Raw genomic sequence first — 14825 nt, forward strand, 5'->3', positions numbered from 1 at the left:
CATCGTAAATTTGTCTTAAATGGCTTTAATTTTCTAGCACTTATTTCTGCATGCTTTAATTGTGAATTGTTATGTACTTTAAAGAACAAATTACATCGGTGGCTATTTCATACTCTTAACAGGTTTGGTGACTGATGCAAAAAATGTAGAAATGTTTCCAGCATTACCTTGATGGCATGATGTATGAGGCAACCTGACCTGTGCTACTGCTTCATCTGACTGCACCTCAGTAGCTCTTTCACTGTTTGGCATGGTGTGAGGGGTGGTCACTGATGTCGTGTGAACCCACTGGCCTTTTGAAAGAGGGGAAACTGTCTGGAAAGGGAACTGTGGACATAAGAATGCCTAAGCAATTATCTGTAAAACAGTCTGTGTTGTGGAGACCTGTCGTGACCACTTAAACCCACCCCCTGCCTCAGCTGGGATCCTTTGTATTTGCTCTGGCTGGGGATCCAGTGCTGAGAGGAGCAGATTTTGGAAGAGGGGATGTTTTTTCACAGGCTCTGTATCCCCTTGGGTTTTGTCCTGCTCGTTCTTCCTTCTAGTTCCCTGCTCTCACCTATCCCCCAGTTTCTCCACCTTCTCACCCAGCAGTTGCTAATATTGTTTTTCTAGGACAGCTCTCATTCTTTCATCTTTTGCCTGGATGTGAAACAGCAATGCACTTCTCAGGGGTCTTATCAGGATGATGGCACATCCCAGTACCAGCTGGGAATACGCAGGGGGAATATCGAGATCTGTTCCTAGAAGGACATCAAATCCCTCTCAGAGTTACTGGGCATGTTAGATCAGCTGGGCTTTCTGCCTGTACCTGTGCTGTCTGAAAGCTCATCCTTTGCTCTGACCCTTATTGTATAATGCAAACCCAACAGTACTCTCTGGGCTCCCAAACAATTATTTTAATTTTATGTTGTGCACCCCTTTGGTGACAGGCAAAAGCAGGGCACCGGTTACAAATGGTGTATACACAATGTGCCTAGTCGGGGATTGCTGTCATGAATTTAGCCCTCCTTTTAAAAAGGATTTACCTTCAGCAAAGCCAGGTGTGCTGGACCCCTGCAACACTCATGCACACCCTGTGTGAGCAGGAAAGAACAGGTACTGTAGCTGTTAGAGGTCCCCATTAGAGGATGCTTATTCTCTCAGTAATTTGCGTTCATCTTTTCCTTAAATATGGTGAAAGTCCATTTAGTCCGGACTATGAAACCTAGACTGCTGATGTGTAATATACACGAGAAGTAGGCCAGCACTGGCTGTGGGAGTGGACCAGACGGGAGCTGCTAGCAAGTCATTTCCATCTCTATTGCAAGGCTTTTCTGATTCTGTGAGAGGGCTGTGGAATATGGAGCAGCAGTGCTACGAACATGCAGAAGGCGAGCTGTTGAAGCCTCTTATTTTTCTGAACCTATTATATTATTTCCACACTGTTTTCTTTTTGTTCTCTGTCCTTTGTTTCTGGGTTGGAGAGAATGAAAAATTAACTCCTGCTCACATTTGCAAGGATTAGTTCCTGCGACTTTAGAGGTACATTGAATGGGTCAGTGAGCTTCAGCCACCTTTTGATGTTGTCTGGGTGATGCATTTAGGAAGAATTTCTGAAAAAAGATTACTTGAACCTCACAGTCAGCTGAGATGGCTCCAGTGAAAATATGTGGGTACTTTCAAGAAGTTTTAACCTAAGAACATGAGTGGTATCTGACTTTCAGAAATATTTTGCCCTTGGAATTTCAAGTTAGTGAAGTGATGCTTCTGAAAGCCAGAGCAAGAGAGGAAGCAAGCCAGGGTGGCTTTTTGTTCAGTTTGCAGTATGAACATAAGGCTCGTGGTAAAATGTTTCTGAGCAGACCTTCAGCAGAGTGTGGTCTTACCCCTGTGTGACCATCTGTGAATTCTGTGGTGGCAGTTTCAAACAATTTCTGTTAGGGAAATTAAGAGATACACACTGTACTACTTACCAGTTAGCCTGCTATGACACTGATGTAGAGGGATGGAACAGTTACATGCCTGGTTTGGTTTGTTCATGGCTTCTCCAGTATGCAGAGAATTCTTAGTTTCAACAAGCCTGCCTGCATATTCACTGCATATTCACTTTTATCTGAGATGAGGATGGCGCTGATCAGCACTAGAAGTAACTTTCTCCTCTCATCTGCAGTCTTGCATCGCCCAGTCCTATCCACAGTGTGAAAAGTGAATCCACTGTAGCCCCGTCAGAAGAGAAGGAAAGGCTTGTGATCATCCACACTGAAGAAACAGAAACTAAAACAGGTAACTTGCAAATAATGCTTTACAGCTCATGCTTTCGTTGGGATTGGTTTGGATCATAAACTTGCTGAAAAGTTCCCCAGTGACTGAAATGAATGAAGAAAATGTGATACTGACTAAATCCCAGAAGTTTTAATGCTACAATAATCAATATTGCAATGTCTGTGAGGCTTGCAAAATAATGCTTGGGAAATAATAAACCCTGGACCCTCTGGAGAAGGATTAAGGGTCGTATATAATTTCCATTGCAGGCTGAATGCTTTCATCACAGCCTCATTGGGCCATGTTGAAAAAAAATATTTGAAATTCTCTTAAAGGAAGAGTCTGTGTGAGTTCATCAAGCCCATGATGCATTTGTGAGTTCGTCAAGCCCATTGACTTTGTGTGTTTACAGCACCTCTGTACATAGGTTGAGTGGCTCTTTGCAAGGAGTTGAACAGTTGTAGTATTGTTGTGTTTGCATTGGGAAGACGCTGTGGTATTACCATAAGTGCCCTGTGATATGATCAGTTTACACTTAAAATTTTCATGCAGATTGAAGGACAGGTTTTCAAATAAGTTCCTGAAGTGATTTAATTTGTTTCTTTTCCTTCTCAGGAATGCAGTCTAATAATAACTCTTCCTGGTTAGCATCCTTCCCAAGAGCAAATGACAGAGAAGCTCTCCTGGGAAATGCTTTGCTGCCTCAGCCAGTGTAGTTATGCTTCAGTGCTCCTTGGAAAGTATTTGACAGACTTTCTCAGCAGCTGGAGTAGCTGGCAGGCTGTGACTCTTCCTTAAATTGCTAGCAGTCCTGCATCTGCTTGCTGCCCATACAGCAGGATATTGCACCTCCATGTCTACAGATGCACAGCAGCTTGTGTTGGCCAATTTCACTTTTGCTCAACCACCTAACAAGCACTGCTATCATTATGCCTCACCAAACCTCGTCCCTCCTTAGGGAAGAAAAAACCCCATAAAATCTACATTCCTGGACCAGCCAGTGGATGACAGTTAAGCAGCAATCCAGTTTATGCTGTGGGGATCAGAAGAACCATGCAAGGCTATTAACTTGCTGTTAAGAGTCTTTTTTTTTTTCAGAATTATATATTTTGTTCACCCTGAGAAAGCCATGTTGTCTGACAAGTCAACCACTGTTTAATGTTGCCTTCAGTGGGTCCCTGGTGCACTCCCCAACACAAAGACATGCTCTTCACTGCATCCCACAGTTGCTTTTCTGCCCTTAGGTGTTTTCTACCACATGTGGTGCAGTGCATTGTCCTCTGTGATGCGCTTTGAAATCTTCAGTACTGAGGAATCAGATGCAGCAAAGTTAACAAAGGGGAAGGATGCTTATCTTTGATATATGTGTATGCAGGAAAGCTCCCTTTGCGTAAATCCTTGAGATTAGACAGGACATCACACCTGTGGCAGCTACCTTGATACCAGCTGGAAGACGTGCTGGTTTGTTATGACAGCTAGTGTGGACTCTAGGCAATTGCTGTGTGGTGCAAGTCTTTTTTTGACTCCTCTGTCTGTCATGACCACATTCAGCTGCTCTCTCTTCCAGAAGAGACAGAACCTCATTTCCAACCTGAGTGGCAAGCAGGGAACCCTGGGTCATATTTGGAGAACTCATGGGAGGAGCAGCTTTTGGAACAACAGGACCATTTGGAAAAGGAGATGGAGGAAGCAAAGAAGATGATTTCAGGTTTGCAGGTAATAGATTTTCTTCTTAGCCAGCATCCCTTCCACATGCTTATATTTTCCCACCAACTGTAGTTGGAAGACGGGTTATCTTGCAGCTGAGACACTGGCCGCAACTCTCAGGAGGGTTGAACAAGAGTCCTGGCCCAGTGAGGTCTCCTGGGGTGATTGTGCAAGAAGTCAGTTGGTGTCTTGAGTCGCCTCTGTTAAATATGGACAGTGGCTCCTCCCTGAGTCTCACCCTGTGGGCTGAGTCCCTTGAGAGGAGAGCTCCTCAGGAATGAGGAAGTATTTCTGATCTGTGTTGGGCTTCACTGCAGCCAGTGAAGACCTTCTCCAGCAGCAGAATGCTCCTAACAAAGTGCTCCGACATCTTCCTTTCTGGCAACGTTTAGGCTCTCTTGGCTCCTGCAGTTGTGATTTGGTGCTTGTCACCTTTTCCAGAACGGAGAATGCCCAAACTGTCCTTTTCCAACATCCCAGATGCAATTTGAAGACAGCTGGATCCAGCCACAGTCCTGCTTGGGTCAGGGTATGCCTGTCCCCCACCAGGGTAGCATGTTTAAATCAAGAGAGTCCAGGGAAGGAGGAAAGGTGGCTGCAACTTCCCCAGCCCCAGTATTTTTACCAAGGTTTCAGGGAAAGGATCTGTGCAATTCAGACACAACCTTTTGTTTTTCTTAGCTCAGTTTTTTCCAAAACTCGGTGTTGACATGATTTGAGCCTCTTAGGAGGGAGGGAGGGAGAGACAGGGGTGTGGAAAGAGCAAGGAAGATTATATTGCTATGAAAACTGAAGATCAGTGATACTCACTACTAGTAATTTAAGGGGACTGTGAGAGGGCAAAGGGCACGCTGAATGCACCGAAGAATGGAGCCACTGTAGAGAATCTAAAACAAAGTCCGTGTTTAGAAGGCGATTTAGAAGGAGATTATGTCTGTGTTGTCTTTTGGTTGGAGTCCAGATCCTAGCTGGGTTCCTTGGCTTGGTTCCCTGTCCTGTGATGCTGTGCTAACTCCTGTATGTGGTGTCACTGTGCAAAGCGTGTATGTTACTGTGCAAAATGGTAAAGATGCAGCAGTGTTTTCCCACGTGCTGGGTCTGGGACTCCCCTTCACCAGGGCACTTAGCAGCCTGCAGATTTCGTTAGCAGCTTTAGAGAACAGAGCAGTGTTTCTGTGATTTGTGATCGGAAGTAATGCAGAGAGACAAGGAATGTCAGGAAATCAATCAGGATTCACAGAGCTGATCAGGGGTCACACAGGCTTGCATCAGTCTTTCTGTGAGCTAGGCTGAACTATAATATTTGGCACATTCTCTACACAACATTTTTTGTTGGTGGGACCTTTTCCTTGCTGCCCTGTTCCAGTCTCTCCCTGACCAAATGACCCTCAGCCCAATGTGTTTGACTCTGCATGGGGAGTAGAGCCCCTGATCCATATGGTAAAGACCCTGAACTCTCTCAGGAATATTCCTTTCTGTTTGTGCTGGGAACCATACTGGCTTTGAATTGTAAATATTTATGTGCCAGTAAACAAAGCAGAGATTGTGTGAGAAGCATAGGCAGCCGGACAGAGGGTGGGGTATGGGCGGGCGGGCACTTTCCCTGTGGATAATGGGCAGGAAACAAAAGACTCACAAAAAAAACCCACAAACCCACACACGAAAAAAACCAAACCACCCAAAGCTTGGTTCACTGGTAAAATCGGTTGTATTATGTGCCCGCGGGAGCCCGGAGAGGCGGCACTGGAGAGACTGGCATGTCCTGTTCCTCCAGCCCTGGCCCCATGATTCAGGAGCCAGGGTGAGCAGCTGGCATTGCTTCCCCCTCATCCCCTGGGAATAGAAAGCGGCAGCTGATGTTGCTAGCCAAGAAATTGGATTTGATTAATTGATTTTCCCCCTCTTGCTCAATATTTAAGAGCCTCCTGTTCATGAGAGTTTGATTGAAATATCAGAGGCCTAATGTACGTATACCCCATAAGATGCCAAAACCATGGCAGCTTTTTATGTTCCTGTGTGATTCCTGCTTGAGTGTCCAGCTGGGAGGACTTTGGGATGCGCTCAGAAAACAGTTTTCCAAAGAGTTTTTGCCTTAACTGAAAACAGATTGCTGTTTGCTATTCATCAGCAGCTGCAGTTCCTTGGTGGAAGGTTCTCTCAGCAGGTAGAACCCAACCTGTCGGTCTTGAGGTCTTTTGGGGCTGAACTGGAGTATTACTGCAGATGTGGTGTTATTTAATTTTTAGCCATGGAGTTCGAACAGAAATAAACTAAAAGCTAACTGAAAGGCATGACTCTTCCCAGTGTGTCCAGTTTTATGCAACATCCTGGCACGTACCAAGTGCCCCGAGTCCTGGAAGAGAAAGGTCAATGTGAAAACCACCAGCTGGAGCAAACCGCTGTGGTATGTCCTGGTGGAGATCTGGCCGAGCCCTGCTAGCCACACATCCTACAGCGAGCACTCTTCCCTCCTTCGGGCTGGATTCAGTCTACTGTGGGGATTCTGGCATCTTCCTGCAGACATCTGGGCTACCTTGGAGCTGCTGAAGGAGTTAATGTTCTAGTAGCCTTCCTAAAGCACAGGGCATAGCTTAAGATTTTCACTCTGTGGGTGAGGGCTCTTCCCTCCCTTGGCCAACAGTTTGAAGTGTGTCTCAGTCTTGTTGCGTGCAGAACAGAGTTAGGCTTCCCTGAACATCCTGGTTTTAAAGTCGTTCGTAGACATGTTGTTTGGAGAACAGCTTCTTTCAGCAGGGGACACTTCGGTCTCCCTCCAGGAGAGAAGCCTTGCAACATAAACCAGGTTCAGTCTCTGCTTTAGACTTCAAACCTGTCACTGCAATGAGGGCTACCCTTGGACTGAAGCCTGGGACAGACTTCAGTCCCTGAAAATCTGAGGAGTTGTCCTTGTTTGGTGTCTTTCTGCAGGGAAGAATATTGGCTGACAGATAATCTCTGGGAGAGCTTTTTCAGGAGATAAATCTTCCTGTTTATTCCTGAAAAATTCCACGTGTTTTTGAGGGGGATAAGTCAGCAGAAATGGAAAATGAAACTTTAGAGACTGTTAGCCAGGGCTGCAGCTAGCCTATTTTCCTTCAAAACCCCTGAAGAAGAGATTATTTTTTTTCCTTCATCTTCCCAGGCTTTATTGCTCAATGGGTCTTTGCCTGAGGATGAGCAGGAAGGGTCCTTTGAACTTTGTGAACGTGGAGCCTGCCCTGAGGAACAGCTGGTGAGCACATTGCTGTACCTACACTCCTCTGATCAAGCTGCCCTTTGCAGTGTTCTGCCACAAGCAGGTGTCTTGCACAATAATAACCATGGTATTTTATGCTCAGATCATAATCCGAAGTCGCCTGGACCAGAGTGTGGAAGAAAATCAAGACCTAAAGGTTAGAGGGGCACAGATGAAGGGGAAAGAGAGGGTTTGGGTCAAGAGATCTTTGCAGACTCTGCTGTAGTTTAATTTTTTTTTTTGGGGGGGGGGGGGTGGAGGGGGTGGAGATGGGGATGGGGACAGGTACAGATACGGATGGGGTGGGGAGGTGGACAGCACAACTGAAGACATGGGGTTATGCTGTGTTAGGGCTCCAGCTGTGTTCCCATACTCTGCTGTTTGGGATCTCCGTCCCTGCAGGAGTATGGTTATCTACTTCCCTGAGACCAGAATTCATTGACCTGGAGAGCACTTGGCTGGAAAGTGTTTATTGTATCCATATTGGCAGTTAATAAGAGTTTGTGGGATAGTACCAGAAAAATATATGCTGCCTCCCCACTTTGCCTCAAGCCAATACTGGTAAAGTCAGTTGCTGGTAAAAGAAATATCTTAAGTGCTACTGGAATTCAAATAAGCCCTGAAATCGATTCTTCCTGTGTGCTGGAGAGATCCAGGTTTACTAGCTTCTCAAAACTTTATCCAGGACAGCTGTTAAGTTTCTAGCCATGTCTGAAAACAAGCTTTCAAGTAGGAAATAAATGCAGCTAAGAAGAACCTGCCCTGTCATGCCTGCCTTAGTTCAGCTTTCTGCTGATGCTGGCTCCGGGACCAGTTCTGATGCTGGGAGAGAAGTATTTGACATTGCCCTGAAGGACAGATTTGGGGGAGCAGGCAATCTTTTTCTCTTATGGCTTTAACAGAAGGGGCTTAGGGAGCTGCTCAACTGTCCTGTCATGTTTGTAACTCATTAAAATGGCTCAGGGCCTGACGTGCTCTTTGATCATTGGGGAAAAAGCGGGATGTGCTTTCTTCTGAAGCAGGTGCCTGGGGGCTTGGGCTGATTCTGAAAGGGTGACAAGATGCTGTTTAATCAAACTGTTGCATTTACAGAAGGAGCTATTGAAATACAAACAAGAAGCTCGAAACCTACAGGGAATAAAGGTGAGTACAGGGGCACTTCATCACATATAAATAGTAAAGCTTTAGTCAGCAGCAGCCGTACACCTCGGAGGAATCTCGTGTTGTGGAGGCAGTTGTATTAGGGGACTCGGAGGTGGGTGTTCCTGTGGTCTGGGTCTGGGGACTGGCTGCAGTTAAGGCAGGCACAAGGAGTGAGGTCTCCCAGGTTCTGTTTCTGTCTGTAGGATTGTGGCCAGATGTCCCCACTTGTGTCTGTTTCTCCTAAACAAAATATGAGGCATAGGATGCCCGCTTGGTTCTCATGGCTCTTCCCTCCCCTCCTTGAGGTGCGCGCAGTAGGATTGCCCCAGTGAACTCAATCTTGGCAGCAGAGGAAGGAGCACGGGGGTATCCTTGTCCCCTTCAGCTGCAGCATTTTTCACAACTTTGGCTCCTGTTGGCTCAGTTTCTCCCTCTGGAGTTCTGAACACTAATCATCTACTCCTGAGCAGAACGTATTTTTAGAGCTGCCTGTCAGGCTCCAGTGAAGGAAGCAAACAGCAGTAGCTGGCCAAGGTGGAGCCCTCGGTTTCTGCGTAACACTGACTGAAAGGTGCAGAATTAGTCCTGACTTCGGCCTCTTCAGAGAGGATTTCGTTGCACAATTAGGTCACACTGAGAGCTTAAGTTTCCTTGTGTCCTTGGCTGACGCTGGCCTCTTTCTGCCCTCTGGATGCTGCAGACACTAGCTGTCAGCCACCGAAGCGACCCCCCAAAGACACTGCTGTTTTCAGGCAAGTTGTTGGGCTGCTTCTGGAGCAGGAAGTTCAGGTAGAAGCACAGAAATCCCTTCGTCCCAGGTGGCTAAGATGTTGGCAGGGAAATCTCTCTTGGGTAAGAGAAAGGCAGAAGAGCTGAGAGCCCGTGGGGCAGATGTCTACATACCTCCTGCTCTCTTGGGCCCTTGGCAACCCTTCAGCCCTGTGAGTGGCCCCACTGTCTTATGGCTACTGGTCTGGGTCACTCGCTTCCCAGGGGAGGGTCTCTGCCTCTGTCTTGCACCTTGCTACAGATAACATATTTTCCTAGGATGCTTTACAGCAAAGGCTGGTTCAGCAGGATGCTTCAGTTCTTCAGCTAAAGCAGGAGCTGCTGAGAGCAAACATGGACAAGGAGGAGCTGCACAACCAGAACGTGAGTCATTGTGCTGCTGAAGGTTAGATTATTTTGGAAGGAGGTTGGTGGCCCAGAGGGCTCCAGCAGCCACAGGGTGGGGTTGCTGGTTACAGCATAGTTCTTGAGGTCATGGGATAGTGAACTCCTAGTGAAGGTCTCTGCGTAGTGAAAACTGCACACAGGCTACTAGCAGCTGTGAGACTCGCTGGAGTTTCCTGTTCTTCGCTCCCGCTTCCTGTCCTCCAAGACCTTCAGCTGAAACAGGGAGCGGCTTCCCATGATGTTTTCAGCACAGTTGTGTTCTTCCTTCTTCTTTGCGCTCCCTGGGTCAGCAAGTGGCACTCTGACAGGTGGAGCGGCCATGCAGCGTCTCTGAAGAGAGAAGGGCAAGGAAGGAACCGTCCTGTCCAAAAGGCTGACATCCTTGAACACCAGCTCCCTTGAACTCTGCCGATATTTGGTCTCAGGTCACCCTTTAGCATGAGGGGCAAAGAGGTTGTCACTGATTCTCTAGGAATACCTCCCTCACATCTGTGTTATTTCTGCAGGTTGATCTTCAGAGGAAGGTTGAGGAGAGAAACCGGCTACTGGCAGAGTACAAAGTAATGGAGCCTCTCTTCTCTGGAGGCTTTGCTGGGGGCAGCATCTGGTGGTTCTTCAGTTTGGCGAATGTGACTGCTGTCTCCCTGGCACTCAGTCACCTCTGGGATGTTTGTAACAAGATGGGAGGGGTCAGATGTTCTTTGAGTTCTGCCCACAGCTTTTTATAGTAGACCTTTTATTGTCATGGGGTTTATGTGGTGGCTTGCTGAGTATCTAACACTTGCGGAGAAGCCTACCAGGTGAGGTTGGGTCACCTGATTGTCCACTGATCCCTCAGGATTCTGTTTTCTCTGGGGTGGTGGTCTGGCCTCAGTAGTGGATATTTGCTGGGCAAGGGGGCTCCAGGCAACAACCACCTGACCAACCTGTTTAAAAAAAAAAAACCAAAACTTTGACGCTCAGTTCTAACATCTAGCTAGAAGTACACACATTGTGTAAGTCAGCCTGTAGAGGAACGTGGTGCTGGCAGATGACGTAACCTTCCCTGCCGTGGGAAGATGATTGTGAGCCTTGCTCGCTGTTGTGTTGATTCTCTGTGATTACTGTGTTGCAGAAAGAACTGTGCCAGAAGGACCGGCATTTACAGCAGCATCAGACCAAACTGGATGAAATGCTTAGGCAGCTTTCTGAGGCCAGCTACCAACAGGTATGGAGCTGGTGGGCTGCGCTGGTGCCCTGAGAGCCTGCGCTCACCTTGGTGGCTCAGTTTGTGCTGAGACTTCTACTCGTCCCCCCTCACAGGTGGATTTGGAGCGGGAGCTGGAGCACAAAGAGGCCCTGCTAGCTCACTGCATGAAGAGAGAAGCTGAAGAGGTATGGGAAGCCTTGGTTTACACATCAGACTGTTGGAGCAATGTTTCTGTCCAGCACCCTCTAGCTGCCCATCTCCAGAAATCATCCGCTTCGTCCCAGAGCGGCCCGGCTGTGCACTCCCGCTGTCGGTGCCCTAACCAAGGCAGCCAGACCCCACACAGCACCCAGCAGTGAGCACTCTGGCTTAGCCTCTTGTATCAGAATCCTAAGGGATGGAACGGTGAGGGGAGCACAGGAGTGAGAGAAGCCAAGGGTCTCTGGCTTCCAAGCTTCAGCTGTGACCCTGGCTAATGGTTAGACCAGGGCTTAGCGTTCTTACCTCCTCCTTTTCCTGTTGACCCTGGTACTGAGCACTTGGAACTGTCCTGGTGGAAGGAGCACCAGCCTCGCTGCCTGTCTCTGCACAGTGCTGCTCTGAACGCTGGTTGTGCTCACTAGGGCTTGCAGGGCCCTCTGGGGTGTAGCAGCAAAGCCCCTCTTTCTCCCCCTGCATGTGAGGAATCATGTTTGTGCTCTGACCTCGAGGACTGCCTGCACACTCCTTAGTGAGTGTTATTTACCTGGTAGAAGGTGGGAGTTACATCACTGATGTGGAAGGTTTTACATGCCCTCTCGTGATTCTGAAGTGGACAGACTGGGATCTTTGGGGAGGTCCTAACACATCCCTAGTGGCACGTGCATCTTCCCTGAACAGGTGATGGCTTACAGCGGTCACAGCGCTCAGAGCAACGGCTTCCTCCAGACAGCAGCAAAAGGAGCTGCTCCCACAGCCCACCGAGGGGTAAGTGCACCTAAGAGATATTTTCCCAGCCAGGTGCAGATGGGGACTCCAGATATTCTGGAAGCTATTATCTTTTTAAAAGATAATCCCCCTTTCGAAGACTTGTGGCTTCAGATGGGAAAAAAGCTGCCTGGAGTTAGCCTGACTGACTCGTGGTCTCTTGGGCAGACAAATGACTTGCAGCTGGTTCGTGATGCCCTTCGCAGCCTCAGGAACAGTTTCAGTGGCCATGACCCACAGCACCACACCATTGACAGCCTGGAGCAGGGCATCTCCAGCCTGATGGAACGGCTGTACCGCATGGAAACACAGAAGAGGCAAGAGAGAAGGGTAAAGGCTTCCTAGGGCACTTAGCTCTTAACTTCTGCCCCTCACACACAACCCATGGCTAAGCAGCCATGAGAGCTCCAACTGGGCAGTGACACTGTGCTCACTCTTTTGGCTTTGCACCCTAGGTACGGGGGAAATCACCGGCAAGCAGAGCAACAAACGAGTGTAGAGACTCCTGGCCTCCCAAATCCAGTAAGTGCCTTTCAACTCCTGCCCTCCCACTACCAAATTCATTGCAGGGGTTTCTCGGCCAGGGCGTAGCACCACCTTGGGAATCTGCCACCTCCAGCTTCTTACTCCCTTTACCAGAGCTCTCTCTCCTCCCTTTAGCCGTTTGCCGGGCAGATTAGACTTCACTGCAAGGGAAAGGGGGCAGAGGCAATCCATGGCTGCTTGCTTGTAAAGCATCATCACAGCGGGAGTCTGTCTGGGCCACTTGGGTAGTACTGCAGTATAAATAACTGTGACAAACAATTACCCCTGGGAGGAGTGGGAAATGTGAGGTTATTTCAGCTTTCCTGCTGCTTTGCACCATCTGGTGGACACCAACAACTGAACAGTTGCTTTCTTCCTTGTTCCCCCCTCAGTGTCTAGCTCCTTTCATATATATGCATAACAGCACGGCCCGGCTCCAGCTGCAGCAGCTCCACGTTTGCTTTTCATCACAAAGGCTGGTTTTTTCCCCAGTGTTGGTTGTAAACGTCACCTAGAAAGTCTGTGAGGTTGTAGGGGGCTGTAGGCAGTGGGGGAAGACAGAGGCCCCCACCTCAGCGGCATGGTAGTGTCCAGCAGCAGGGCAGCCTGGAGGTACAAGGTGTGGAGGAAGGGAGGAGAAGAACTCGGAAGCCTGGAGTGGGTTGTGGGGAGGATTTGCTGGGTTCTCCCTCCTCCCCTGTAAACTGCAGTTTTTAGAGCAGCCACAGTCATGTGTTCCTTGCGTGTAAACTGTACCTCTCCCTTTTCGCAGACTCCATCCCCCTCCACTGCAGCAGGAAAATTGAATTGTGCAGCCACAAGCGTAGGTGTGTAAAGAGCTCTAAGAGGTAGCTCCAAAGACTTGTTAAATTCGAAAGCCTTTGAGTGGGTGTCCATAGTGTTTTCTGCATGCTAGGAATATTAAAACTGTAGAGTCACTCAGTGTGAACCTTCCTCTGCTTCAGCTTTTGGCACAGCACATTGCAGGGAAGCGGGAAACAAAGCAATAGCCAGAGAGAGAGAAACACAAATGAGCAAAGAAAAATCCACGCACAAACACCCATCCTGGCCAACTAGAATGGGAAGATGGGGAGGAGACAGATAACCTTTTGCCTTGATGGTGATCAGCCACTTCATCCTGCTCTACCCATCTGCAAGTGAAGGCGAGTGGTAACGTTGCTGGGCTAGTTAGTCATGGGCTCCTCCAGCAAGGTTTTCCTCCCGCTGCTGAGGTGGTGCGTAGAGTGTCTGTGGAGCAGAGGGTGGCAGCAAGCCCCTCTGTGGATGGGACAGAAATCCTGCTTCCATGCTAACGCCACAGTCAGGTGGTGGCCCTACCTTAAAACGCAAAGTTTTCCAGGAAGCAGGGGAATACCTGGCCCTTCCCAGCAGGGGTGATTTGCCACCCTCCTAAGGATCCGTCCCCATCACCACATTCTCTGGCTGTGATGGCAGGTTTGCTGAGACCACCTGTCGTGGCAGAAGGGTTGTTCCCCAGTGATCGTGCGCTTGTCTTTGCAGAACTGCCTCATTCTCACAGCACACCCGTGATGAGCACCAGTGCCTGCACCAAAGTGTTGTACTTCACTGACCGCTCCCTCACGCCTTTCATGGTCAACATACCAAAGAGGTGAGGTCTGGCTTGGCCTTGCTGACCCTGATGTAGGAGGTGCTGGTTTCCCTTAAAGCATCAGTCTGACCTCCTCTGGGTACGGGCACAACTAGCACAGGTTCGCTGTGCAGGAATTCGGGCATTGGACTTCGTACCATTGTCTGGGGAAAATTGCCCAAAGCAGTCCCCTAGCTGATGCACTTGTTTTAGAGCCCCAAGAGATTTTTTTTTTTTTCCTGTATTGACTTCTGAGAGCAAGAGCAAGCAGCCAAGCAGTTCTGTTGTGGCATGCCGTGCAGGATGCTCCTGCCAAAACGACGGTTATCAGTGCAAAAGAGAAGGTGAAGAAGGCTTTGTGAGGTGGTTCTTAATGAATCGGGAGGCAATTCGTCCTCTGAAGAGGACCTTGGGGTTGATGGGTGTCCCGGCAGGTGCACGCTTTTTGTGTCCCTGCAGCCAAGGTGCCACATGCTGAGCTAGACTGGTGCTGTGACCCTTGTAGTAGCACTTGAGCTAAGTCTGGTGACGGTGTACCGTGGGATAGTGCCAAACTCTTCCCTTGCAGGTTAGGGGAAGTGACTCTGAAGGATTTTAAGGTAGCTATCGATCGTGAAGGAGCCCACCGGTACCACTTCAAAGCCCTGGATCCAGAGTTTGGCACTGTCAAGGAGGAGGTAAGTGTGGGATTTAGCTCTCGGCTGCTTTGGGTTCAGTGTTACCACACAGCCCTGCAGACCGTGGTCACCTCTCTTCCAAACTAATGAAGTCTTTGAACTTGCGCCTGAACAGACTGTCTGTTTTCACAACTGCAGATTCAGCTTCTCTTGTAAAGTGCTAAAATGGGAAGTTTTCCTCCCCAGCTGGAGCAATTACATGAATGTGATCAAAATTGCCTGGGGATTGCAGAGCCCCTTGGGCAAAGAGCTGGCTGTTGGCAAAGGGCTGCTGTGACCCAGCATTGCTCAGGGGACCCTGGGCAAAGCCCAGGCTACGCTTCTGGCCCTTCAGGTGGCGTTATAAAACCTGTT

General features: G+C 48.7%; 1 protein-coding gene across 3 annotated transcripts in view; it reads left to right on the plus strand.

Annotated features, from left to right (window-relative positions):
• Window positions 1–14825, plus strand: part of DIXDC1 (DIX domain containing 1) — a 37808-nt gene that overhangs the window by 20920 nt on the left and 2063 nt on the right. For 2 of the 3 annotated variants that reach the window (XM_005440200.3, XM_005440201.3), the window contains 14 exons: window positions 2153–2265; window positions 3812–3960; window positions 7094–7183; window positions 7290–7343; window positions 8279–8329; window positions 9377–9481; window positions 10012–10065; window positions 10620–10712; window positions 10808–10879; window positions 11574–11660; window positions 11829–11990; window positions 12116–12182; window positions 13707–13815; window positions 14363–14471. In XM_005440200.3, coding sequence (XP_005440257.2) covers window positions 2153–2265; window positions 3812–3960; window positions 7094–7183; window positions 7290–7343; window positions 8279–8329; window positions 9377–9481; window positions 10012–10065; window positions 10620–10712; window positions 10808–10879; window positions 11574–11660; window positions 11829–11990; window positions 12116–12182; window positions 13707–13815; window positions 14363–14471 — 1315 coding nt within the window. The other variant, XM_027806794.2, reaches the window with a different exon arrangement.

The sequence above is a fragment of the Falco cherrug genome, chromosome 17 (genome assembly GCF_023634085.1).
Source record: "Falco cherrug isolate bFalChe1 chromosome 17, bFalChe1.pri, whole genome shotgun sequence".
NCBI classification, from domain to species: domain Eukaryota; kingdom Metazoa; phylum Chordata; class Aves; order Falconiformes; family Falconidae; genus Falco; species Falco cherrug.